Raw genomic sequence first — 25,379 nt, forward strand, 5'->3', positions numbered from 1 at the left:
TGAATTCCAGGGCTGTTGAATGCGCTGTTATTTGGGGCTGGGTTTTCAGAATTGAACAATATAGGAGGTTAGGGCTGAGGTCTTCGGTACAATTTTATGCTAATCGAAATCTCTCTCCTCCGGTTACCATGCTCTGGAGAGATACTACTCAGCCACCTAGCACAACCAACCCCAGCCCCCACCATATGACGTCACCGCCCCGCCCGTATCCCCACGCCCTAGGGCGTCCTGTTTCTAAGCGACAGTCCCCGGCGCTGGCCCCAGGGGCGCCTGCGCACTGCGAGGCGGGCCGGGCCGGGGCGGACGCGTGCGCGCTGCGTGCGGGTGGGGTTAGTGCGCACGCAGCCTCAGCTCCTTCCCCGCCCTTTCTCTTCCCGGTTTCCCCGTCAGTCTGCGGGTCCGTCCTGACGGCTGTTTCCGGTCGGAGCTCAGTGCTGGGCGAGTCGGTCTCAGCTCCCATCATGTCTTACGGTCCCTTAGACTTGTACCGTAACCCGGGGCCCACCGGGCCCCAGCTCCGGGACTTCAACAGCATCATCCAGACATGCAGCGGCAACATCCAGCGGATCAGCCAAGCCAGTGAGCTGGGGGACCGAATTGGGGGGCGGGGGCGGGGAGCTAGGGCGATCCCGAGGACAGGCCTGGGAGAGACTGCCGGGACGCGGAGCCCGGCCGGGGCCACGGCCAAGGCCATTCCTGAAGCTGTCTTGGGCTGTCCACTCTGGGAGTGGCGACTGCCATCCCCGAACCTGTCAGGCCCGGGGTCCCTGAGAATCCAGAGCCCCAGCTGAAGCTCGACTTTCTTCTGAGGAGTTCTGCCCTCGGAGATGGGGCCGAATGCTCCGACCTGACAGCCTCAGGATGGGAGGGGGTGTGCCACTTCGAGAGCAGAGCAGTGAGTGAGTTGACTTGGCGCAGTGGTCAGCCGAGTTTTTCCTGTCATCCTTCCTCCCACCCACCTACCTCTCCTTCCTCTTTGGCAGATTGATTGGGAGTTGTTTACTGACTCTGGCTTTAGGTTTACATTCTGCTAAGTCTGGTTCCTTGGCAATCAGCAACTTTCAATTAAGGGAAGTGGACAGTGCGTGTGTTTGGGTGACTTAATACACAATTCTTTCTGTAATGAAATTGGAAATCAGATACAATGACTGGTGTTTGAGGGCTGAGATGACTTTAAATAAAAAGAATTAACCGAAAACATTCCAGCTGACCTTATTTTGTCTTTTGTAGCAAAAGATTTGCATAAACTTGGTTTTTAAACCACGAGACTTTTCTTTCCTTATTTAGCTACTCTTTTGAATAAAACCGATACATAGAGAAACTCAAGGACTTGGCTACAATCACTTAACAAATAGGACATAGTCAAGCTGATGGTGGATTTCAAAATGTTTTGGCTTGTCTTAAAACTCCTTTTCTACAGGGTCTGAGTTAGACTGTTATAGAATGAGTCAAATACTGTTTGGTCTTTGTGCCTGAAAATCATCTCAGATCCCCTGCAACTACTTTACTTGGCAAGAATGGTAATCATCACTGTTATTATTGTATTTTTGAGCTTGGTTTTACTCTGTTAATAGGGAGACCTAGTTGGTCCTGCATTACAATTATATCCTATCTTTTAAAGAACAGTTTATCAAAATGTAGAATTTAAGAATCAAAAGCTTCTCCTTCTTTGTTTTAATATATAAAGGGCAGGTTTATTATACAAAGGGAGAGAAGAGTAAAAGACACCTGCACAGACATAAGCAGGCAGAAGGAGCTGTCCCCAAAAGGGACAGGTTTGTTAAAAGAGAGGCCTGCGTAGTCACAGGCAGACAGCCTTGGGAGGAGAGCTGCCTCGCTGCTTTGCAAAGGGAGGTTGGTGAAGAGAAGCACCTGCATAGTCACAGAGAGGGAGAGTTGTTGCCTAAGAGATGAAGTTTCTGATGGGAAGAAATTGAGACTGTGATTTGGAAGTGGAAAGAAGACTATGAAACCTGTTAAAATCCAGAAATTAAAAAAAAAAAGAATATGACCATTCATTCGAAAGCATAGATAGCTCTTGGTGTTCCAGTTTCCTTTTGGGAGGGAACTGTGACACTAGTTAGATCAGAAAATTCTGGTTCAAGACAAAAAAGCTTCCTGTTGAGACTAAATCTAATATTAATATCTATTTGTGAAATACTCATTCTATGTGTATTTGTTTGAGTATAAGTCTTGATAGTCTATCTACATGAGTTGTAGATAGAAAAGTAGATTTAAGTTACTTTAGCTAGAGTGGTAGACTCTTACTAGAAAGTAGGATTGGAAAGGTAAGTTGGGGCCTGGACATAAAGGACTTTTTAGTACTAAAGGGGCTAAAGGGGCTTGGAGTTAAATCTTTGGGAATTGAATTTTTTGTAGTTAATTCTTTGTAGATTGAATTGGAAGGAAGAGACGAGAATTGGAGATACCAGTTGAGGACTGTGAAATAAAAGAAGGAATGGATGGGCCCTCCCTGGTGGTGCAGTGTTAAAGTCTCAGCACTATCAAGCTATGGCCAGCCACTGCAACTTGAGTTTGATCCCCACACGTCACAGCTGACCCTCTCACGTGGTACCCGCTGCTCCCCTCAGCAGTGTTTTTTGGTATATATGCCTGTTCTCCTCCCCACTCTGTCTCTGGTGAATCCTCTCACCACCTGCATCTCTGGCCTGTACCCCTGTTCTTGTTCATATGCATAAATAAATAAGTCTTTGAGAAAAAAAAAGACGGAATGGATAGGAAAAGTTCTTTGGTGATACAATTGTTAGATTTAGCTATTAAGGGGCCTCCCTGGTGGCACAGTGAATTAAAATGCAGCATTATGAAGCTATACACATGAGTTCGATCCCTGGCCAGGGAGGTGACCCACATGGTGCAGCAGAACTCTCCTGTTTCACCCGCTGCTCCCCTCAGCAGTGTATTGCAATCTGCCTGTTCTGCTCCCCACTCTGTCTCTGGTCAATCCTTTCACCCCTGCCCCTTCTGGCCTGTACCCCAATTCTTGTATGCATAAATAAATTTAAAAAAATTTTAGCTATTGATTGGGCATTGGTCTCAAGTGATCATTAAAGTCAACCGGTAATATTACTAGCTAACATTTGGGTGTATACTTTGTGCTGGGCATATGAAAAGTGCCTTAATATATTATCTTACTTAATTTTATAACTATTCTGTAAATTAATTATAAGATTTCCATTTTGGGGGTTAGAAACAGACTAAAAAGGTTAAATAATTATCCTGCAGCCAAATGGCAGATACTGAATGTGGAACTGCCTCATCTGACTGCCAACTAGCCTTTCTACAACTTTTAATTAATATTACATTTTTGTAACACTTAACACTTCAATTTACAAATAATTTCTTTTTGTTCTACTGTCCATAGGAATACCTGAAGCTGTGGAGCATTCTCTTGTTAGTTCTTTTGAAGCAGGGGATATAACTTACTGATCTCTGTTACTAGAACTTATTCCAGTCCCAAGCATATGGTAGATTTATTCAGTCATTCATTCTCAAACAGAAATTCATTGAGCACCTATTACATGCTGAGGATAGAATAATGAACAAGACAGACAAAATTCTGTCTTGTCATACTATGCCCTGATAGTGTAATTGTGTATTGCACACATATGTGTACACACACCTGTATAACTAATATCAAGTCATAAGTGCTGTGAAGAAAAATATAACAGGGAGGCCCTCTCTGGTGGCGCAGCAGGTTAAAGCACAGTAGTATGAAGCTGTCCACAGCCAACTTCAGCACAAGTTCAATCCCCAGCCACATGGTGCAGCAGACCTCTTCTGACCCACCTGCTGCTCCCCTCAGCAGTGTACTTTGTCAGTCTGCCTGTCCTGCTTCCCACTCTGGTGAATTTTCTCACCCCTGCATCTCTGGTCGGTACCCCAATTCTGTATGCATAAATAAATAAATCTTTAAAAAAAAGAAAAGAAGAATATAACAGGGAAAAGGGACAGAGAGTGAGGAGAGAAAGAAGGTGCATGCACTGTATTTATTGGATCAGTTTGTCAAGGAAGGCCTCCCTAAAGAGGTGACATTTGGTAGACGCTTTAATGACACGAGGGGAAGCTGGGTGAGTAGTTGGGAGAGGGCATTCTAGGCAGAAGGACTAGCGAGACCAAAGTTCTTGGTGTGTTCAAAGAATAGTAAGTAGGCTAGTGTGGCTGAGCTGTAGTGAGGAGAGTGTAGTAGAAGACACACACGTCTTGATGCTTCATAGATTTGAATGACTGACGTTTTTCTGCCATCTTAGAACTCTTCCTCCTTGTTCTGTGTAGTACCTACCACATCCTATGACCCCAGGCAGTGTGAATTGGAATTTATCCCTTGACACTGTTTGGTGAAGAACTGAGAATTTTAAATTGATAGGCTGGCATTGCTCTGACCCCGTTATCAGGCTAGTGCCTATTCCCCCGACCTTTCCAAGACCTGGGCAGGGTGGCTAGTATCCATTCTGCGTGTCGCTTCCCAGACACACAACCATATTCATACAGCTCTGCAAGGAAGGAACTGTCCCTGTTGAACGTTTGAGACAGTACCTGTCTCTCTTTCTCACCTACCAAGCCATAGACATGAGTTTGGAATTCAGAGCAGATCAGCCTGAAAACTGGCAGGCCGCTGTGTGGGTTGTTACAGGTACAGGCAAGGTTGACTGCCCAGTATGAAAGGTTGCTATCAGTGTGTGCAGAGTACAGAGGAAAAATAGTTGACTCTGTCCGTTGCGGAACAAAGGGTCTGGGCAAGTATTGCTGAAGCAGATAGAGGAAATAGCCTCCGAGTTAACTTGAAAGAGATTAAAGAACAACACTTCCGTTCTTTAGTGTTGCTCATTTGTTGATATGATTTTGTTTACTGAAAACAAAGTGAAAAGCTGTTAAACTTTTAAAATGGATGATCATGATCTCTTGGGGGTTTTTCTTTCAAAGTTATTTTCGTATGTGCCACTTGCTTTTTATTTCAATGCCACCTTAAGTCTTCATCTAAACACCTGTATCCCAGTACATAACCTTAAGTCTCCATGATCTCAACATCTGGATTCCAGCAGCATATTCTCAGTGCCCCTGTGATTGCTGTTATTCTCGTCTTCCTGGTAATGCTCTCAGCCATGTGTCTAAAATCCTATTTTCTTTTTCTTTCTTAAAGATTTATTTACTTATGCATAAATAATTATAGAACTGGGGTGCAGGCCGGAGGTCCAGGGACAGTGAGAGGAGTCACCAGAGACAGAGTGGGAGCAGAACAGGCAGATTGATGAAGTACACTGCTGAGGGGAGCAGCGGGCGGGACAGAAGTATGCTCTGCACCATGTGGGTGACCTCCCTGGCAGGGGGGATGCACTGCAGCTAGCTTCCTAGCTCCCAGTGTTGTGCTTTAACCCCCTGTGCCACCAGGGAGGGCCCCTAAAACCCTATTTTCATGATGCTACTCAACCCAGGAACCTGCAGTGGCACTCTGCTGCCTGCTCTCCCAGATCGGAACATTGCCTTGCTTTCATTTTCTCGCCATCCTAACTAAGATTGACCATGTTTTACACTTCTCATTCTGCTTTACAGTAGGCAGGCTGTTTATCTAAAATCTCTAAGCCTGGTTTTTCCTCATTCTTTTCCTCTTTTCTTTAGTATCTTTTCACTCCCCACCTCTCTAAGGATCCAAAAGACGCTTGTAATTAAGTCTTCCTTTACTTTGGAAAAAGAGTGAAGTCAGACAGGACATGGCTTTAGGGCCAGCAGATCTGTGACTGAGTCCCGGCGTCTTTGTCCACTGTTAGCCTTGGACAGGTGATCTCCCTATTTTTGTCTGTTACCCCATCTGCAAAATGAATTTGTTAAAATGGGATGATCAAATGGGCCTGGTAGACATGTAGTAAACAGTGATGTTCTTGGCTGAGACCTCCGCCCACTCTAAGTCTGGACTCGGGCTCAGGGGTCAGACTGCCTGGGCTGAAGTGCTCCGTGGCCTTACTAGCTGCGTGAGCATTGCTTTACTTCTCTGTTTTGCCATCTATAAAACGGATAGTATTTATTTAGGGTAGGAGGATAAGATGAGGTAGTTTATGTAAAATGCTTAAAATGGTGACTGCAACACAGGAAGTGTTCAAGTATTAGCTATCATTTCTTCTCCTTTGAATGTGCACGTTTACTACTTGTATTTTGTTTTCCTTAATTAATTCATGTCTTTTCACCTTGTCACTCCTGTTAGAGAGATCACTGTTAGTTTTGTGGGGATAGAGTGACCATGTATTATACATTTCTCTTTAGCAATAGTGCCTGGCACAGCAGGGGCTATGTAGTTGGCATTCACTGTGTACTTAATTGATTTCATTGTTGCTGAGTACATTTTTCTTGATCTTGAGTTTGATAATAACTATCCTTAATTGAAATCTTTTATGTGCCAGGTACTATTCTATATTTAGCTTCAGATTATTTCATCTTACAACCATTTGAGGGCTCTTTTGTTAGTCCCATTGTTTTAGATGAGGAATTTGAGGCACAGTTGACTGGTGGAGTCTTCTGCTCAAGGCAGTGAAGCTAGGAAGTGGTGGAACCAGGAATAACACACAAGGCAGTCTTAATTCAAAGCTGTGCACTTAACCATCACACGCTGGTATGGTAAATGGAAGCTTATGCCTCTGATGTTTAGTATTCATTTAGAGCATGGTTGTAATACAGCAGCTGCTTTTTAAGAGTCATGTCTTTTTCATTGTAGCTACATGAAAACCTAATATTCAGAGTAAGACACTGAGATGACTTCATTCTCATAGACTTATCATTTTGTCCTTTGGGGTAAATAATCTTTTTGTCAAGTTCACATGGAAAGAGTTATTTAATTATTTATGCACACAAGAACTGGGGTGTAGGCCAGGATTCATGAGAGACAGAATGGGGAGCAGAACAGGTAGGTCTACTGAAACACACTGCTGAGAGAAACAGGGATGAGACAGCAGAGGGCTGCTGTGCCTTGTGCGTCACCTTGCTGGCCAGGGATTGAACCCATGCCAGCAATGGTCGGTAATAGCTTGATAGCACTAAGTAAGACTAGAGAGCACCACCAGGAAGGCCTGAATTCACATGTATTTTTAAAAATATACTGAATTAGAGCACTAGAATTGGTCAAATCAGGAGAATTTTTTCCCTCTTTTAGTGGGAAACTTATTTCACTGTAACCCACTTCTTTGAGTTACAGTAAACTGCAGTGACACTGGTTGCTTTCTATGACTAGACTTTGATTTGGATTTAGCTTCATTTGGAGGTTCAATTCTGCTTAAAGCTGATGTCAGCTAAACTGCATCAAGAATATTCAATTTAGAGCAATTCTTAGTGTGGATGTTAGCTGTAATGTACAATGAATTGATTTGCTTCTGAGTCCTTGAAAAGTTTTAACCTCTTAAAAATAAGAGGTCAGTGATAGGTGAAATTGAGGTCTACTTTCAAGAATAACAAAACTGCTTACATAGACCCAAAGTCACCTTTTCCTTTGCCTCGTCATCTGGCCTCCAGGGTTATGGAGCATTGCAGTTACTTCTGTTCAGTGTGTTATAATAAGTCAACTTAAAGTAAAACTCCCATTTACTAGGATGTTTGAAAATAAATTTTCTCATTGGTCATCTTAACTAGAAAATTACTTTTATTGTCAATTCAACCCACTTTGCTAGGAATCTTTGCAAAAACTATGATTTTACCTTTTGACGTATTAAGTACACTAAGTGAAAATAGTATATATAACCATCTGTTTCTTTTTGTCTTTAGGTTATTATAGGATACAGTTCTTGGATGTTAACTAGGTGGTCATTGAGTCACTTTTTAAATAAATCCCTGATGTTGGTGGCTATGGATGGTAGTGCACAACAGTTCTGCTTTTTTGAGTTATGGTAAATTAGACACTCCTGTCCTTAGATTTGAGTTTTGGGGTGTCTGGTACTTGAGTCTTGCTGGACACTTTTAGGAAAATATCTTAATATTCAGGAATTTAGAAAATCTTGATGGGGATAAGATTCATTTGTTAGTCTAGTACTTAGCAAAGGGCCTTGTGGTGTCCCCTGCTGTGCTTCGCTAGCCCTCACCACACACACACAAACTCAGGTGCTCTCTACACACTGCAGAAAAGTCCAGGTGAAAATAAATTCTCGGCTGGAACTATACAAAGAACAGCTGGTTATTTATAGACTGTTACAGTCTATGAACATGAGCTGTTTCCTTGACCTTTTTGGTAAGATTTACCTTTATTTGTCATCACCTATTCAACCACGCATTTTCTGGAGGGTGTGTGTGTGGGTGTGTGTGGGTGTGTGTGTGGGTGTGTGTGTGTGTGTGTGTGTGTGTGTGTGTTACGCAAATGCGAACAAGGAGTAGACTGTGGTCCTACCCACCAAAGGCAGGTCAGCAGTTCAGCATCACTGCTACAGAGCTGGAGCCTCTCGAGGCCACACTCCGGCTTTCAGAAACACTCTGGTTACACAGAGTCACTGGAACTACAGGCTTTTGTTATTATTGAATTTAGAACAAGCAGTGGTGGAGGACTGACAGCTCATTTAGTCATCCCATAGCTGCTTTTATGAGAAATATAAAAACCAGCCCACACAAATAGTAAGTAACTATGATAAATAATAAGTGATGAATATGTTAAGCTTGAGTATCAAAAACAATTGGTGAAAAAGCAACCCAGCAAAATGAAATGGTCAAGTCTGGCGTAGAGTTCAGGTCTCCTAGCTCTTGTTTACTCATCTCTTTTGCCTAAAGAAAATATTATGAGAGGTTAACTGAACCAGGCCATTTATTTATGAACCCACTGAGTATCTGGCACTCTGCTGGACTCTGGTGTATACGCTGGAATATGCCCCCAAATGGGAGGGAATTGTGGAAGGAACAGGTTAGAGCAAGGACGTCGGCCTCTCTGGAGCAGGGAGCTTATATTAAATCCAGGAGCTATCAGATAGGCAGGGCGTGGAGCAGCTGAAGGCCTGCCCTTTGTTACTACATTTTATTTCCTTTCCGTGTCCACCTTTTAAGAGAACATAATGTGGCACAAAGAAGATAGCCATTGGAGCCAGCAGGGACACTTGGCCCAAAACGCTTCAGTGGCTTCCCCTTTCATTAAAATTTGAAGTCTGCCAAGGCCACATACAATCTGGGTCCCCTCCCTCTTGGGCTTCTTCTCTCACCACTCTTGCTTACTCTGTTCTAGTCATGCCAGCCTCCAGTACACCAACCCTCTTGCCTTTGGAACTTTGTACTTAATACCCTCACTGCTAGAAACTTTCCAGGCATGTGCACGGCCTCAACTCTCACCTGAGATCTTGGCTCAGCGCCATCTTACCAGAGGATGTCGTCTCTGACCATCTGTACTCATCTTGTTCCCTCCCACTCTGGTGCATTTTAGCTCTTACCTAAATTAATTTTTCTTTATAGCACTTGTCACTTTGAATAAACTTCTAGATAGCATTTGCCTTCTAGAGAGCTTAGAACAGGAGAGCGTGAGTGAATGAGCTCTGTAGCTCCCTTGAGCCTCAGTGAGCCCATCTGTAATATTGTATGAGTGTTTTTTCAAGGGTTGTTGGTACCAAATAGGATGATATTTTTCAAGTATAAAGGAAAAAACACTCCAGTGCTTCCTCTGCCAGTATTTTAATCTGACAACAGATATGTGGGTTTTCCCAGCAATTCTCAGGTTTTCCTGACACCTATGATGTGTTGTACAGTTAACTCAGATCTCACACTGCCTGCCCAGAGTTAGTATTAGATCCCACAGGCTAGTGTGCCCTTAAGGTTACCCCGCCCCTCCAGATGCCAGCTGCATGTTGTCACCTGTGCTTCTGATCAACAGGTTATAAATTGGGGGTTCCCATGACTTCCTCAGCTAACATTAGTTTACAAGAGTGACTCACAGAACTCAGGAAACATTTCCTTACTAGATTACAGGTTTATCATGAATGATAAATCAGCAACAGCCAGCTAGAAATAGATGCTAGGACAAGTCATGTAGGAAAGGGCCCGGACCACCCATCCTCTCTCTGGGATAACACCCACCTAGCATTTGTGCTCTTTCACCAACTGGGAAATTAATCAGATCTAGTTCTATGCTCTTTGTCGCGTTTAATCTGCCACCTCCAACCCCTATTTCCCTTCACAGAGATGGGTGGGTGGGACTAATAAATTGATCATTTTCATGACCAGTCCCACCCCGCTCAAGGCTGTCTAGGGGACCTACTTTAAGTCACCTTGTTAACATGGGCTCAGTATGAATAACTCTTTATGAATAACAAAGTATACTCTCATCAGTCAGGATATTCCATGGGTTTACCAGATCTCTGGGCCAGGAGCCAGAACAAAGACCAAATACATTTATTATACTACATCAGGTACCTAACCCAATGTCTAGTAAATGCTAAGGTCTGCCTTCTCTCATGAATTATTTATAGGGCTTGATATTTGATAGCTTTAGTGATCGCCATTTACCTAGGTAAAAAGGAAATTCCTCCAACTAGTGGTACTTATATCTTATATAATGCTGTCTTAGCAAAATTTAGTAATTACAGTGCTGACATTTTCCTGTGTAGCCACTGAATTAGAAAATCCTCAACAGAATACATATCTATTTTAGGGAAGTTTATTGAAAGGCAAGAGAATCCTCCTATATCCTCTATCATAAAAATTGAAGTTAAAGTTTTGCTAGAAAAACATGGTTTGAAAATAAGATTTAATTGTAACTTGAAGTGTTATAACCCCATATATTCTTTTTTTTAAAAAAAAGATTTATTACTATGGTGATGGCACACGGGTGACTTGGTGATGGGAAACCTACGGGGATTACAATTGAGATGGAAAAAAAATGTACAAAATGATATAAAAATAAACTGTTAAAATATATATACACATACATACATATATATATATATAAAAGATTTATTTATGACTTAAATATAAGAGCTGGGGGTTGGGGGTTGGAGGTGAAAGGATCACCAGAGACAGTGGGGAACAGACCAGGCAGCTCGCTGAGGGGAGCAGAGGGCAAGCCAGCTCCCTGGCCCTGGATCAAACTTGTGCTGCTGTGGCTATAGACCCAACCCCTTGTGGAGACCTTCTTCCTTAGGCATGATGGATAATAATCACTGTGCATTGGGGGTTGATTTCACCTAGACCTCCCTGGAGGCCTGGGTCAGGGGTTGGATGGAACTGGAAGTTTCAGCCCTCTAGTCACACTGGGCAGCTAGCTCCGATCCTTAGCTGGGCCCCAAAAGCCAGATAATCAATGTAAAAAGACACCTTTATTACTCTCAACACTCAGGTAATTTCTAGGATCTAAATAATGGATGAAGACCACATGTGTAGAGAAATATATTTTGCTCATTTGAATCTCCAATTGTATTTTTCCTGTAAATCACAATATTGCACTAGGTTTTCAGTTTCTACCTAAGAGTAGTCACCTAGCAATCAATCAGAGGGATCTTTGCTAAATTATTGTTTCTCAGAATTAGAGGTTCCTAACATCAGTGTTTCTGTAAGGTAATTGATACTTCAAAACTTAGCTTGTCTTTTTACTGCTCTTGGTGACCAAATTAGGAACAAGATTATGATCGTGAATCCCCAGATTTTATTTTTAGGTGTATTCTATCATAAGGAACAGTTGTTTTAATTAATAACTCCAATAAGTGAGGGTTCTTTCTCATTGACTCTGTAAATGTTATATATATATTGTCCCTATAATGTATACGTAAGTTAAATAATATGCCTTGTTTTTCTCATCTTCTTCCACAAAGCAAGACTTTAGCAGCCTGGTGTCACGAGACTTTTTCACATTAATCCTGAGAAAACAGGACAGATCCCTACAGTGGAGAATGTCTTTTGGCTGGTGGAGCCACATACCTATTGTATATCTATATTATCTCTTGATGACCTTATGACACTTGAACTTGAAGATAATCGTTTTTGTTTTTTTTTTTCTGGGCAAAAAGCAGTATTATGTTCTGTACTCTGGCTACTTGGAATAGGAAACAATGAATGCTTTTTTTAGAAGACACAAGCAAACAAGCACGCAAAAAAAAAATCATACAGCAAAATTACAACTGCTACAAGAGAATGGTGAATAAATGAGTAAATCTCCCTCAACCCTCTCTGCCAACTGGATACACTAAAAAGCAGGGCACAAAAGAGATCAAGGGCTGTATTCCTACTGCAGAAACCTGTGAGCATCAGGGAGCTCAGATTCTCTGGCAGGCTGGTGTTAGTGCTTCCCCCTGGATGAGTGGTTCCTTCCTCTGCACCTCTGACCCTCCTGGTCCATGACTAGGACCTTAAACATCCCAGATTCAGGGTTCTCCCTGGTGGTGCAATGGGTTAAAGCACTGTGCTATGAAGCACTGAGAAGCCACTGCAGCACGAATTCGATCCCCAGCCAGGGAGCTGACCCATATGGCGCAGCAGACCTCTCCAGACCTGCCCACTGCTCCCATCAGCAGTGTATTTCAGTAGATCTGCCTGTTCTGTTCCCCTCTCTGTCACTGGTAAATCCCCTCACTCACCACACCTCTGGCTTGTACCCCAGTTCTGTAAGCATAAATAAATAAATCTTAAAAAAAACCAAAAAATCCTGGATTCAACATGGCCACTCCTGCTCTTAGTAGTCTAGTGCAGGTAAAGAGTTGTCTGAATAAAACTGTATTTGCCTGTAGACAGCGTTGCTGAAAGAATACTGGCATGGATGTCTGACATGCCTAGGATTGAACTTTCTGATTCTGCTTGTTCCTTAATTGAGTACCCTGATATAAAATACTTCTCTCACTACACTTCCTCCTCTGAAAATTGGAGATATAGCTACTTCAGGCTGTTGTTTTGGAAGTTAATGTGATAGATACAGTATCCCACACACAGAGGTGCTCAATCAGTTGTTATTTGTTAGTAATAGTAAATATTCAGTGTCCAAAAATATGCATTCAAAAAATGTTTGCTGTAGGAAAGTGATTGTATATTAGTGGGTCTAATTTTTATTGTTACAGATTTGATATCAAGACCTTTTAATGACATGAACATTTTAGCCATGGAAAATCTGGAAATCTGGAAGTTCTTTGGGGGTGACAAAAAAACCCTGCCACCCTCTGCCTACCTAGTGACATAGTTAATCTACTGGGGAGAAGTGAACCTTGCCGGTAGTTTTAGGGGGGAGTATAAATGCCAAGGTTTTGCTGACAGCATGCTTTCTGTTAGTTAGGTGTCCTTATTTGGGGTGTGAAGAGACCAGCCATCAGGGAAGTAGGGTGCTCATGATCAGGGAAGTAGGGTGTTTCCTTTTAATAAATCTTTTTACCCCTCTCTCTTACCAGCTACACAGATAAAGAATTTGATGGGCCAACTAGGAACTAAGCAGGACTCAAGCAAACTACAGGAAAATCTGTGAGTAACTTTCTAACAAGCCTGGGTCTTATGAGGGCCCTGTGGGGATATGCTTAGTGTCGTGGCTGCATGGCAGCCAGGCCTGTGAAGTCAGAACAAGAGGCAACAGGCCATTGGTGATAGAGGGGTATAGAGGGCTACAGAGAAATGCATGGCTTTGATCTGTGCCTCTCTTAAGTCCTTGAATTCTGCTTATTTTTTTTCCCCTTGGGCAGTTTAGCAGAACAAATTAGGGAAGCAGAAAAGAGAATTCCTATCATCCAAAATAAACTATTTGCTTAGCTGAGCTTCCTAGACAGCAAATGACTCCTGATAATCTGCAGGGCTCATCTGCCCTAGCTAGATTTTCCACTGTTACCATGAGAAAGATTGGCTCATGTGAGGGAGAGAACAGTGGGCTGGCAGGGACTTGGGATGCTTTGAATTACATCCTTCTTGAATCCATATCAGTTTTCAGTCCTGTTCTTCATCTTTGAGATACACTGAGCAATAACTTCTGTTTCCTGTCCTAAACATTACAAAGTGAGAGAATGAGTAGCCACTTTGAGCTTTTTCCAGAAAGATGTGAAATACCTGGGCATATTTATACTCTCTGGGATGTACAGGCTCTTCTTAACTTACTTCCTCATGTTTTCGACTCCCTCATTGTCGTTTTTACCTTGGCGAGCTCGTAGTAGTGAAAAACTGTAACAGCTGGTAGTGTGGCTTCTCTGGCCTCCCTCAGAACCTTGTACCAGTGGCCACAGAGGAGATGGAGCCGGAGTGGAAGGGGTCTTCTGTCTTTGTACTGCTTTCCCATCCCACTCAACCCGTTACCTATCCTTCCCTCTTTCCTTTCCCTTCCTCTCTACCCCGTACATATTTTTACACAGCATAAGACTTCTTTGTTTTGGAGAAAAGAGCCAAGAAGTCGAGCACAAAGCCCAGGTAACAAGCCAAGGATAAAGCTGAACAAGCATGAATGTGCGAGTTGAATTCAGAGGTTGCTCCCTGGCGTAGAAGCTGTGCTCTAGAAGCACACTTCCTCCAGCCGCCAGACCTGGCTTCTGCCCTAGTCAGTGAAGGGACGCAAAGCCACACAGCTCCGGGGCGGTTGAGTCAGGGAGATGTGTGAGTTTCATGTACTAAAACCATTACTTGTAAAAGTGATGGCGATTGGTGTTACAGTCTCTCAGAACTACTGATGGGCTTTTCTTTTCTCCCCAAAGACTTAAAGTTCCTGACCTGTGCTTCCTTCAGCAGGTTCCATTGAAGCAGGTTCTTTCTACTCAGTAACATACAGATACTTTGAAGTGGGCTTGACTAGATAGTGTTTCTGGACTTGGGCATCTAAGAACCCAAGTTCTCAAATGCTCTTTTGTTCCCTGCGTTGTGGACACCATGAAGGAAGTGATGCTAACTATCACAGGTTCCAAAAGGCAAGACTGTCCTAAAACAGGGTTTTTTTGTTGTGTTTTTTCCTCTTAGGCAACAGTTACAACACTCTACAAATCAGCTTGCTAAGGAAACAAATGAATTACTGAAGGAATTAGGATCCTTGCCTCTCCCTTTATCTACTTCTGAACAGGTTGGTATTTTGTGGATGTTGTCTGTTTGCGGAAAGGATTTTGTTTTAATGGAAAGGCAGTAAGTAGAATTGAAACAACTTAGCTGTTGGTTGGGCTGCTGAGCCTCAGTTTCCTTATCTAGAAGCTGGGGGTCGGTGGCTGCTGTGACTTAAGAGCCACATGTGCTGCAGATCAGGCCAGGTGCCCAGTGTCCAGGAGGCCGTCATTATGTGCTGGCTGTTGCTGTTATCAGCAATAACGTATTATTGACCTGTTAATAAAATGACTTTAAATGAGAAAGACTGTCATTGCTGCATCTCACTGGGGTCTGCTTGTAGGCTTGGTCCGTAAATGTCAAATCTAGTCTGTAAATGTCAAATGTTTTGACATTTCATATTTTGAATCGCTTTCATGTCCATCTTGAATCATTCGTAGGACTCAGGTTAAGAAGCGCTCAGGGAGAAAGATCTCTTTCTTCCAGTCATTTTACTCAGTAACCACTGGAAGCTTTTAAAAACACACACTTTTTACTGGGATTTGTTGTCTTTTCTCCACACTTCCTGGCTCTTACTTGTCATTCCTGATCTGTCTCAAATCCTCTCTCCCAGTAGAAAAACTGTTTCCAATGGCCTTAACCAGTGTGACTCCATTTAGCTTCTGTACCACTCTGGGGGGCACTCATGTTGCTTTTGATTGTAAGTTTTTACAATGATGTTGTATTTCTTATGGCTCCAAAAACAAAGCCTACAACTACTCTAACCTGTGTTGTTTTTCAGCCTGTGAGTTGAGGCTGTTAAAACATAAATTTTAGTGTTTTTTTCAAGGATTATAGGTTTTTTGTTTGTTAAGATTTATTTTTATTTATTTATGCATATAAGAACTTGGGTGTAGGCCAGAGGTGCAAGGGGTAAGAGGACCCACCAGAGTTAGAGCCAGGAGCAAAACAGGCAAATTTACTGAAATATACAGCTAAGAGAAACAGTGGGCCAGTCAGGAGAGGTCTGCTGCACCCTATGTCGGTCAGCTCCCTGGCCAGGGCGCCAGCTCAGGCTAGAGCAGTGAAAATGCTAAGACTTAGCCCCTTGGTCACCAGGGAGGGCCATTCTTTTTTTTTTTTTTAATATTTATTTATTTATTTGTACAGAACTGGGGTACAGGCCAGAGATGCGGAGGGTGAGAGGATTCACCAGAGACAGAGTGGGGAGCAGAACAGGCAGATCGACGAAGCACACTGCTGAGGGGAGCAGCGGGCGGGTCAGGAGAGGTCTGCCACACCATGTGGTCACCTCCGGGGCAGGCGGGAATCGAACTCATGCGGAAGTGGCTTTAGCTTCTCAATGCAGTGCTTTAACCCGCTGCGCCACTTGGGAGGGCCAAGGGAGGGCCATTCTTAATAAAAAAATTTAAGAAGGTAAAATAGAGTAAAAATGTCAATATGTGTCCCATGTAACAAGGGTAAATATTGTTATGTGAACTTCTTGTTGCATACAGATGTGGGTAACAGGTAATAGGTCAAGATGTCAAATTCTTACTGTGGGTTTCCATCAAAAAAGTTTGAAAATTGCTAGTTTAGCCCATACATGGCTAATATTTAATGATGAATATATTCGGTATTTGGAGCTTGAGTACAACCTTGCATAAAAGAGAAGAGCCAAGACTAGATGCTTTGTCATCTTGCTACAAAGTAGTTATGAAAAGTCATCTGATGAACTCAGCTTTTGTTGTCCATGTGTGTGCTGTTGGGTTTGTTGTTACACTGACCCTTTGCCACACTGTATCCAAGTGGTTGTAGCTCCTTTCCTTCTCCAGCCATGTGCCTAGAGAATCCACACTTGTGGATAGTTTTAGTAGTAACAAAAAGGAAGTCTAAAGGTCTGATGCAAAGACAGTGTTGAAAGTATTTAAGTGTTAAATAATAGCCAGGACCTCGTTGGTGGTGCATTGGGTTAAAGCGCAGCACAATAAAGCTCTCTGCAGCCACTGCAGCTCCAGCTCAATCCCTGGCCAGGGAGGGAACCCATATGGCGCAGCAGACCTCTCCTGTCTCACCTACTGCTCCTCTCAGCAGTGTATTTCAGTCAGTCTGCCTGTTCTGCTCCCCACTCTGTCTCTTTTGAATCTACTCACCCTGGGCCCTCCCTGGTGGCGCAGCGGGTTAAGGCACAGCACTGAGAAGCTAAAGCCATTTCAGCATCAATCTACTCAGCCCTCTCCCCACACACACACCCAGTTCTTGTATGCAAAGATAAATAAATCTTTAAAAAAGAAAGTTAAATAATAGCCTAAGCAAAATATAAATACAAAATTAAATCTGCGATCCACCCCCACCCCTCACCCCCCAATGCATGGTAATGTCTTCTAAAACCAAATAGAGGTTATTTTTGGATTATGTATGCTACCATTCCCTTCCATTATCTTGGCTCATTAGTAATATAAAATAGATATAGACATACTCTTCTCTGGTGAAATATAATTCCTGATTCCCTTCTTCATAGTGCTGAATAACCTTTCTGTTTAACTTTTTTTCCATCTAATTACTGTCCTTTACATCAAACCATATTTAGGTACTTTCATCAGTGGTGATCTAAATTGCTAAATTTGGTGAACTTTTTGAAAATTTTATTTACTTTTCTTGTGTTTCATTTGATCTTCTTCCTCATCCTGTCTCCACTGAAACTCTGTTCTTTCTAAATCCCCTTTCGTGCTGTCCCCCAACTCTGGTGGTGCCTCCCTGGCTATTTTTTCATATCCCAGGCTGAGTCTCATCCTCATCCTTTGACTAAAGCTTCGGAGAAGTGGACATGCCACAAGGGCCAGCCTGGGATAGTCTGATTTTCTCGCTCTCTGCTTCTCCTTCAGGAATCTTACCTACCTTCTGAGCTCCTTGTCACCTTTGTGAACATGACCCCCAGGTCTTTCTAAGTACTAAGCCTCTAAGTTGCTAAACCTCTAAGTACTTGGATCATGCTGGCACTTTCTACTGAAACATCCCTTGACTATACCAGCTAAAATTGAGCATGTTTCTCAAGCTTCACCCACTAGCTAAGCTGACTGATAATATGTATTTTTAGATGTCTGCCTTATGACCTAATAATATTCCCACTAATGCAAATTTATCTTGGGGGCAAGGGGAGAGGTACCTATATATTCTGGAACCTATTTTCTCTATTTAGATTCCACCTCTAACACTTTCTGTGTGACCTTGGGCATATTACTAAACCTTTCTGTTCTTGGTTTTCTGATGTATAAAATGGGCACTATTGTACCTACTTTATAGATTGTAGTATGAATAAATGAGTTACTATGTAGTACTTGTAAGGTACATGGGTAAGTACTATATTAGCTTTTACTTTGGGGCTCAATTTAGCTTAATTTATGAGTTGAAAACTAGGAACCATATAGAATTAATGTTTAAATAATTACTGCATCAACTTGATGGAATATTATAACAGAAAATGTTTATGATATACTTAAAAGGTAGTATTTTTAGGTAGTGAGATTGGGGAATGATGTCCCCCACCCCTCAGTTTTTATAATGTTACTTAGGCAGAAATCCCCAAAAGAGGAAGAACAATTGCTTATCTGAATTTACTTTCAATATTACTATTTCAATATTCAAAATTACCAACATTTCAAAATTTGAAATCGTTGTTATCTCCCTTCTCCCACAGTCACTAAATCATGTTTCTTAAATTCTTTTCTTTGTGTTCCTGTGGCTGATACCATGTCCTTTTAACCTTAAGCCTCAACTACTGGAGTTCATTTTTTTGACTTTCAGTTTTCATTCCATCGTGTACATTATCACAGACTAATTTTTCTAAATTATCATTTTGGACTCACCACGTTCCCTGCTAGAAATATTTATTGTCCTTTGTTCTTTACAGGTTGAATCCCAAACTCATTAGTTGGCATTTAAAACCAGCTACGGTCGGCCCCTTACCTGCCTTTCCAGTTTTAGCTACACTCATGAAAAAACTTTGTTTCCAACCACACTATCACCCCGTAGATTCTCACCAGCCTCTTTGGTGTAGATTCTTGTCAGCCTCCTTGGTGTAGATCCTCTTCAGTGCCGTGGTGGCCAATGTTCCATTTGCCTGGGTTTCTCTTCCCTTCCTGCCTCGTTACACCTGATTTCCAGAGGCCACTTCCTCTTGAGGTCTTTCTTGACCACTTGAGTCTTACTGATTTTTCCTGCCTCTGAATTCCTACAGTATTAACTGGATATGACCATAATGGATGATGATTTTATTTGCCTAACAATATCCTTTATTCCAAGTAAGCAGTGAGCCGGTGAGTGTTTTATTGCTGTGTTCCCAGTTACACAGAGTATGCACTCAGTGTTTTCTGAGACATACCGCCAGTAACCTTAGTGAAGGTAGCCTGTAGCTCCATCACCTAGTTTTGGGCTCCTCAAAGATTTTAAACCTCACCAAACTGTAAAGGAAAATGATTCATGATTTTCAGGGAAGCTGTGGACTAGTATAGAGAAAGACTGTTTTAAGGCCTTGGCTCAAATAACAGTATCTGGGTTTAATTTGAGTCCAAGGATATCAATTCTAGTTGTAGCTTCTCTAGGGAACCAAAATTCTCAATTCTGAGATTCTTTTACAAGGTAAATGGCTGTCAGCTCCCACGTTTGTTGGAAGGAACAAAAGGAAACTTTGATTCGGCCTGTAATATTAACCAGGGATTAAGTTAGCAAAGAGCAAATTTATAATTTAAGGACAGCCTATTTCATAGTAATTTTCCTAGTTGGAAATCTCTAGGGGTATAATTTTTCTTTTAATGGGAGTCCAGGGTTAATGTAAAATTTCAAGTTCTTGTTTAATTTCCTCAGCGCCAGCAGAAACTTCAGAAGGAACGCCTCATGAATGACTTCTCTACAGCCTTAAACAGTTTCCAGGCTGTGCAGAGAAGGGTGTCTGAGAAGGAGAAGGAGAGTATTGCCAGAGCAAGAGCTGGATCTCGTCTTTCTGTAAGTTTATTCCTAAAAGAAGATCTTTGCAATTTAAGGTTATTTTTCCTCTTTGACCATCAGCCTTTGTTTACCCCCACATAATAAACATAGACATTAGCCACTGTGAAAAATGCCCTATTGAAAACTAAGCATACCCCATGTCAAGGACTAGAAAGGAGCACAGAGGTGATGAGAGTGACAGGTAGATTTGTGTGAGTACTCTTTTCTTGTGACACCGGCCTTAACTCAGAAAACTTAAAAAGAGAAAATGAATGCATTTGTTTCCTAGAATGCAGCTCATTCTTTGAAAAGAAGTTTATCACCTAGCTTCTCAAAAATATCAAAGAGCCATGAAAACATGAAGGTCAAGACCTAAGAGAAGATGAGAACCCATAGAGATAAGCACGCACCAAATGCTTTTGCCCTGAGCACATTTATATCACATGTCACTTAATGTTTCATTCAGGGACAGACGTGTACAGCATTGTGGTCCTACCAGGCTACATGCTGGAGTCTGCTGCATCCGGGCTCAACACCAGGTTATGTAGGTAGCTTGCAACACTGGCACAATGACGGGGTGACCTAGCAGTGCGTTTTTCAGAACATGTCTCTGTGGTTATGCCATGACTGATGGCAGACTTTGGTTTTGATGTACCCTTGACATGAAGGAAATTCTCAGGGTCCATGCAGGGTGGAGGATCTACAGTGTGCTCCTTAAATCACATTGGCACTAAAAGACTGTGTCTATCAGGCATGAGTAAACCTAAAGCAAGCCCTTCCCCTAGCAGATGACGGAAAGATTGCAGCAGTACTGAGCTGCGCAGTGGTGGAGAAGGGGAAATCCAGACAGTAAGTTGTATCAGAAAGTGGTCTTCAGCACATTTACTCTTGTAGAGTAATGTAAATAAGATTTTAATAAAGAATAATTTTCCAAAACAAGAAAAAATTTAGGGGGAAGAGTGGCATTATTTCATTTCTGCAAATCTTTTTTCTGTCTTAGCAGACGCTAACAAAGATTTCAGATCTATTTCTGTATTCAGCCTGTTGTGATATGTTGTTTTGATTGAGCTATCAGAATAAAACCCAGCCTTACAGTGATATATAATTAGAAAAGGAAGGAGTGTTATAATTAATCTCTTCAGATCACTAGATAATGCCCTTTATACTATATCAGAACATGACAAAAGTTTAGTTGCAGTTTGAAATCAAAAACTGTATTGAGTTTTTCATACATTAAAACCTGTTGCTCTTATATTTGATTGAGTTTTATTCCATATGTGATTCTGTAACACCATTTTTTTATCATTTGGAAAAATACTGGTTACCCAAGTTTTGCAGGTCTCCCAAATGCTGATACATTTCATTATCCAAAAAAATCACATATTGCCAACTCCATCCACAATGTGGTGGGCTAGGAAGGTTTTGATAAACCTCCTTTTGAAGAACAACTAAAGCTAACTCTTGCTCAGAAAATTCCTCCAGATCATAACCAGCACTGGGGGGTTGACCCCGTGGATATTTTACTCAAGAGCAGCATCCACTTTTCGTGCCTTAAAAAAAGTCACATCTTCAGTTTTTAAATATGGGGCAACTCTACTCCATACATGATTGATACGACTTTTCTGGAATTTATTATTTGGAAAATATAAATATTTTTATCATTGGCAATAAATGTTGTCCTTAGTTTCCTTAAAGTGACAAGCTCACATTGTTTAAGAACTTGTTTGTCAAATGCCCATCTGAATGACCATAGGTTGTCACCTTATATATGAATATATGAAATATACATGACTATAAACAAATTTTATTAAAAATGTTGTAAAAGTTTTATATATAAACTATATTGAATAAGTAAATGATGTTCCCTAAAAAAGTAGCTAGCTCATTCTGCATCTCAATTATGTTTGTTTCTTTAAAGCAAACATTCTAAATGCAATAGAAGTAGTTTAGGTAAACTTCCTGTTTCTACAGACCTTTGACTTTTATTGAAATGTTGAGATTTAATTAATAATTTTAATGGCTTCATAAGGAAAAAAGGCCTTGTGTGGAAAGGGTCTCGACACCTGTGGTAGCCCTGGGATTGAAGATACTATCTCAAGTCAACAAGAAGGGCAAAAATTTTTACATCTGGAACACCGAGGGTGGTTTTTATGGCTCTAATCCTTTCCTATCTGCCTGGCTGGTGACACTGTGAATTGGAACACCCTTGGAAAACATTTGGGCCGTATCTTCAGAACACGTGCATACCTAAAGACCCAGCTGTTCTGCGCTAGAGAGAACTGTACATCTGCCACGCTGCTCCCACCACCACACACTCCCCGTCCCCGTCCTTGGGGCTCTCCCCACTTCACTGTCCACACTGCACCTTCCACCTTTGGTAGCTTCAGTTTTGCAGTCAAATTTCTAAGGTTCACTTTAGTTGAGTCATATCTTTTCTCTTGCTTTGTTTCATTTTTAAAATGGAATAGATTGCTTTTTAGATTTTTTTTTGTTTTCCAATTAGAAAGTAATGCATGCATAAGATTGACTTTGAAAGTGAGTCGGCCACTTTCATGCCTATTATGCTATTGAATAAATAAATCTTTACCTGTTCTGAAATTTTGTTTCCTTGAAAGTTTTTGACTCTTTCCCTTAATTTAGCTCCCTCCAAATTTTAAAATAGGTTATCATTATTTTTAATCCCTCTCTTCTGCCTGTTCAGCCCATTCTGTTCAGTGCCGTTTCTGTTTTGGGTCCAAACTGGATTATCGATGGCTTGCAGCTACTTCTCATTCATTTCCTAGTTGAGATAGATGGCCAGAGCTCTGTGGTCACCTTACAGACCCCGTTGGAGCCCAGGGGACATTGCTTCTTTATACTGTGGCTAAAGGAAGCCGTTACTTTCTGCGTCTGCCTATGACTTGTTTCTGGATAACAGCAGCAATAATGCCATTTGCTTTCTAGGCGGAGGAGAGGCAAAGAGAGGAGCAGCTCGTCTCATTTGACAGGTAAAGGGATTATTTACACAACCTGCAGAAGAGATGAGAATGGGAGTCTATTCTTTATGCTTATTTTTAATTTTAAAAGTCAAAAAAAGGAAAACTAAAAGGCGACCCAGGCTGTGTAACTTATAACCCACCGAATAAAATTTAAAAGTCAAAATCATAGACTTTTCCAAGATTTGTGAATTAGGGAAGGAGTAATTTCAAGATGAATAAAAATGGCTGAGAATAAAAAATTGATGTCTGAGTGATAGGGAGAGAATTTGGTTCACAGGAATAAAAACAAACCCAGAAGCCTATAGGCTAGGAACTCAATAAATCATTTACGTCTAATTCAGGTATTAAGTATTCAGAGTTCTTGGATCTCTGTTTACTCATCTCTAAAATAAAAGCAACTCATCCTTCTAGGGAAAAGGATGCTTTTTCTTTTTGCTAAAAGGAAACAAACAATTTCTATCATTAAAAAAGTCTCCTTTCTTAACTTTTCCATAGCAAATTAACTAATTTCATAGAAATGTAGGCATGGTATTAGTTCAGCACTAAAAATTTTCTATCACAGATATGTATCTGTCTCTTCCCACTACACTGTTAGCATCCCAAAGTCCTGGGGAGTTCTGGCTACTCAGTTTTATGTCTCTGTCACGTGGAGGAAATTGTTTAAATATTGTGGAGATGCTTTATTCATGCACACTGTTGGGAAATGTATAATACTGGATTTTCAAAGCACTTCATGTCTAGTTTAACATGTTGAATGTCTTTTTTCTAAATATGTTACCTGAAGATGAGTTATAACATTTTCCCCCCTAAGATTTATTTATTTATGAATACAAGAACTGGGATACAGGCCAGAGGTACAGGGTGGGGGTGGGGGGTGAGAGGATTCACCAGAGTGGAGAGCAAAACAGGCAGATTGACTGAAATACACTGTGAGGGAGCAGCCGGGGAGACAGCAGAAGTCTGCTGCGCCATGTGGGTCCCCTCCCTGGCGGGGAGTGGAACTCATGCTGCAGATTGTTTCATAGTCTGAGCTTTAACCTGTTGTGCCACTGGGGAGAGCCCAGAGTTACAACATTTTACTAGTTTTTTCCTTTAGTTTTCTGTTAAGAGACATTTAACCCAAAACCGAACCTCAAGGAAACCCCTGAAAACTGGGCGATGAGATTCTTGACCTACTCCATTTCATCCTGGGCCATTTCACCTCTCCTTAGATAGCTTGGTGTGGTCCCCTATTCCCAGAGCTCACCATGTTGACGTGGAATGTAGTGTTGACTCCCTGTTGGCACCACAGCCCAGAACTCCTGGGCACCGGCCTTCCTCCTGCTTCGGCCTCTGGAATAGTTGGATCACAGGTGCATCCGGCAAGATGGGGTTCTTTGGGACACAATGGCAGAGTTTGACAGGTCACTTAGCCTGCATTCCTCCAACCACTGAGCACTCAAGATACCAACTCAGCTGGCACTTTGACACCGCTCTGGAAGAGGATGATCTAGTAGTGTTCATTCATTTCAAGTGTCTGTTCTTTCCCTGCCCAGCACGCTCTAGCAAGACTGCACCATGTACCCAAGTAGAAACAGCAACAAGTTCATCCCTCATAATCCCACTTTATCTTAGTTTGCCTCTGGAAGCAGAAACTTTGTCTTCTCTGTGTTGTCAACTCAGTATCTCTAGATAGGAAAGGTGGGCCCTGAGGAGCTTCCTAGTGTTACCAGAGGAGCTGGAGCCTGGGCGGTCCGTGCTGGGCGCCGCTGGCAGCAGAGACATTGTAGATGTGCCTTATGCACACCCCAGGGCGGAGGAGCCAACTGGTCTGCTTGCCTCCCTGCAGCCATGAGGAGTGGAACCAGATGCAGAGCCAAGAGGAAGAGGTGGCCATCACTGAGCAGGATCTGGAGCTCATTAAAGAGAGGGAAACGGCAATCCGGCAGCTGGAGGTGAGAGCCAGATTGTTTTTTTAGTCTCACTTGATATAACTGCACTTCATAATCCAGGATTATGGAAAAGCATGAAGTGAGTCATTGTGTGTTATGCAAATGGTGTCTCACAATAATCATGGTCAGTGTGAACTACCATTAGAATGGTTCCAGCCGTGGTGCCCAAGACTGCCCAGTCCTTTCCTCAGTCACCATATCTTAATGTGATCTCCACGTAATATGCAGAGAGCAAAGCAAACAAATGTTTTATTGCTCACAAAGATTTTGCCCCCAAACCTCAGTGCCAACCTCCAGGTTAGGTCAAGCCCTGTGGAGAGGCCCTTTGCTTAGTTTGAATAACCCAGAATAAAGGCAGGCCAAAAACCAGCCTCCATATTTGTGCATTCCAAAGTCTAATCCCAATTTCAGCAGGTCTGAGAAGTAGAAGCAGTTTTTGAGGTGAACATTGAGGGAGGGATCTCTTGGCCTTTCTCACCTGAGTTCCCAACTTTGCACGATATGGGTAAAAGATCCTCAAATAGGATAGTTCTCCCCTGTGGAGGTAGAAGACTGCCACCCCGAGGGG

The 25,379-nt window shown here is 42.1% G+C and overlaps 1 protein-coding gene across 1 annotated transcript in view; it reads left to right on the forward strand.

Annotated features, from left to right (window-relative positions):
* Positions 1-341: 341 nt before the first annotated feature.
* Positions 342-25,379, forward strand: part of STX12 (syntaxin 12) — a 29,372-nt gene continuing 4,334 nt past the window's right edge. Inside the window, exons 1-6 of the mRNA XM_004678680.2 lie at positions 342-579; positions 13,329-13,398; positions 14,866-14,965; positions 19,783-19,920; positions 22,846-22,889; positions 24,709-24,814. Of these exons, the coding sequence (XP_004678737.1) occupies positions 462-579; positions 13,329-13,398; positions 14,866-14,965; positions 19,783-19,920; positions 22,846-22,889; positions 24,709-24,814 (576 nt within the window). The 5' untranslated portion in view covers positions 342-461. The remainder of the gene's footprint in view (positions 580-13,328; positions 13,399-14,865; positions 14,966-19,782; positions 19,921-22,845; positions 22,890-24,708; positions 24,815-25,379) is intronic.

Source organism: Condylura cristata, unplaced genomic scaffold (assembly GCF_000260355.1).
Source record: "Condylura cristata isolate star-nosed mole 26May11 unplaced genomic scaffold, ConCri1.0 scaffold00008, whole genome shotgun sequence".
NCBI classification, from domain to species: Eukaryota; Metazoa; Chordata; class Mammalia; order Eulipotyphla; family Talpidae; genus Condylura; species Condylura cristata.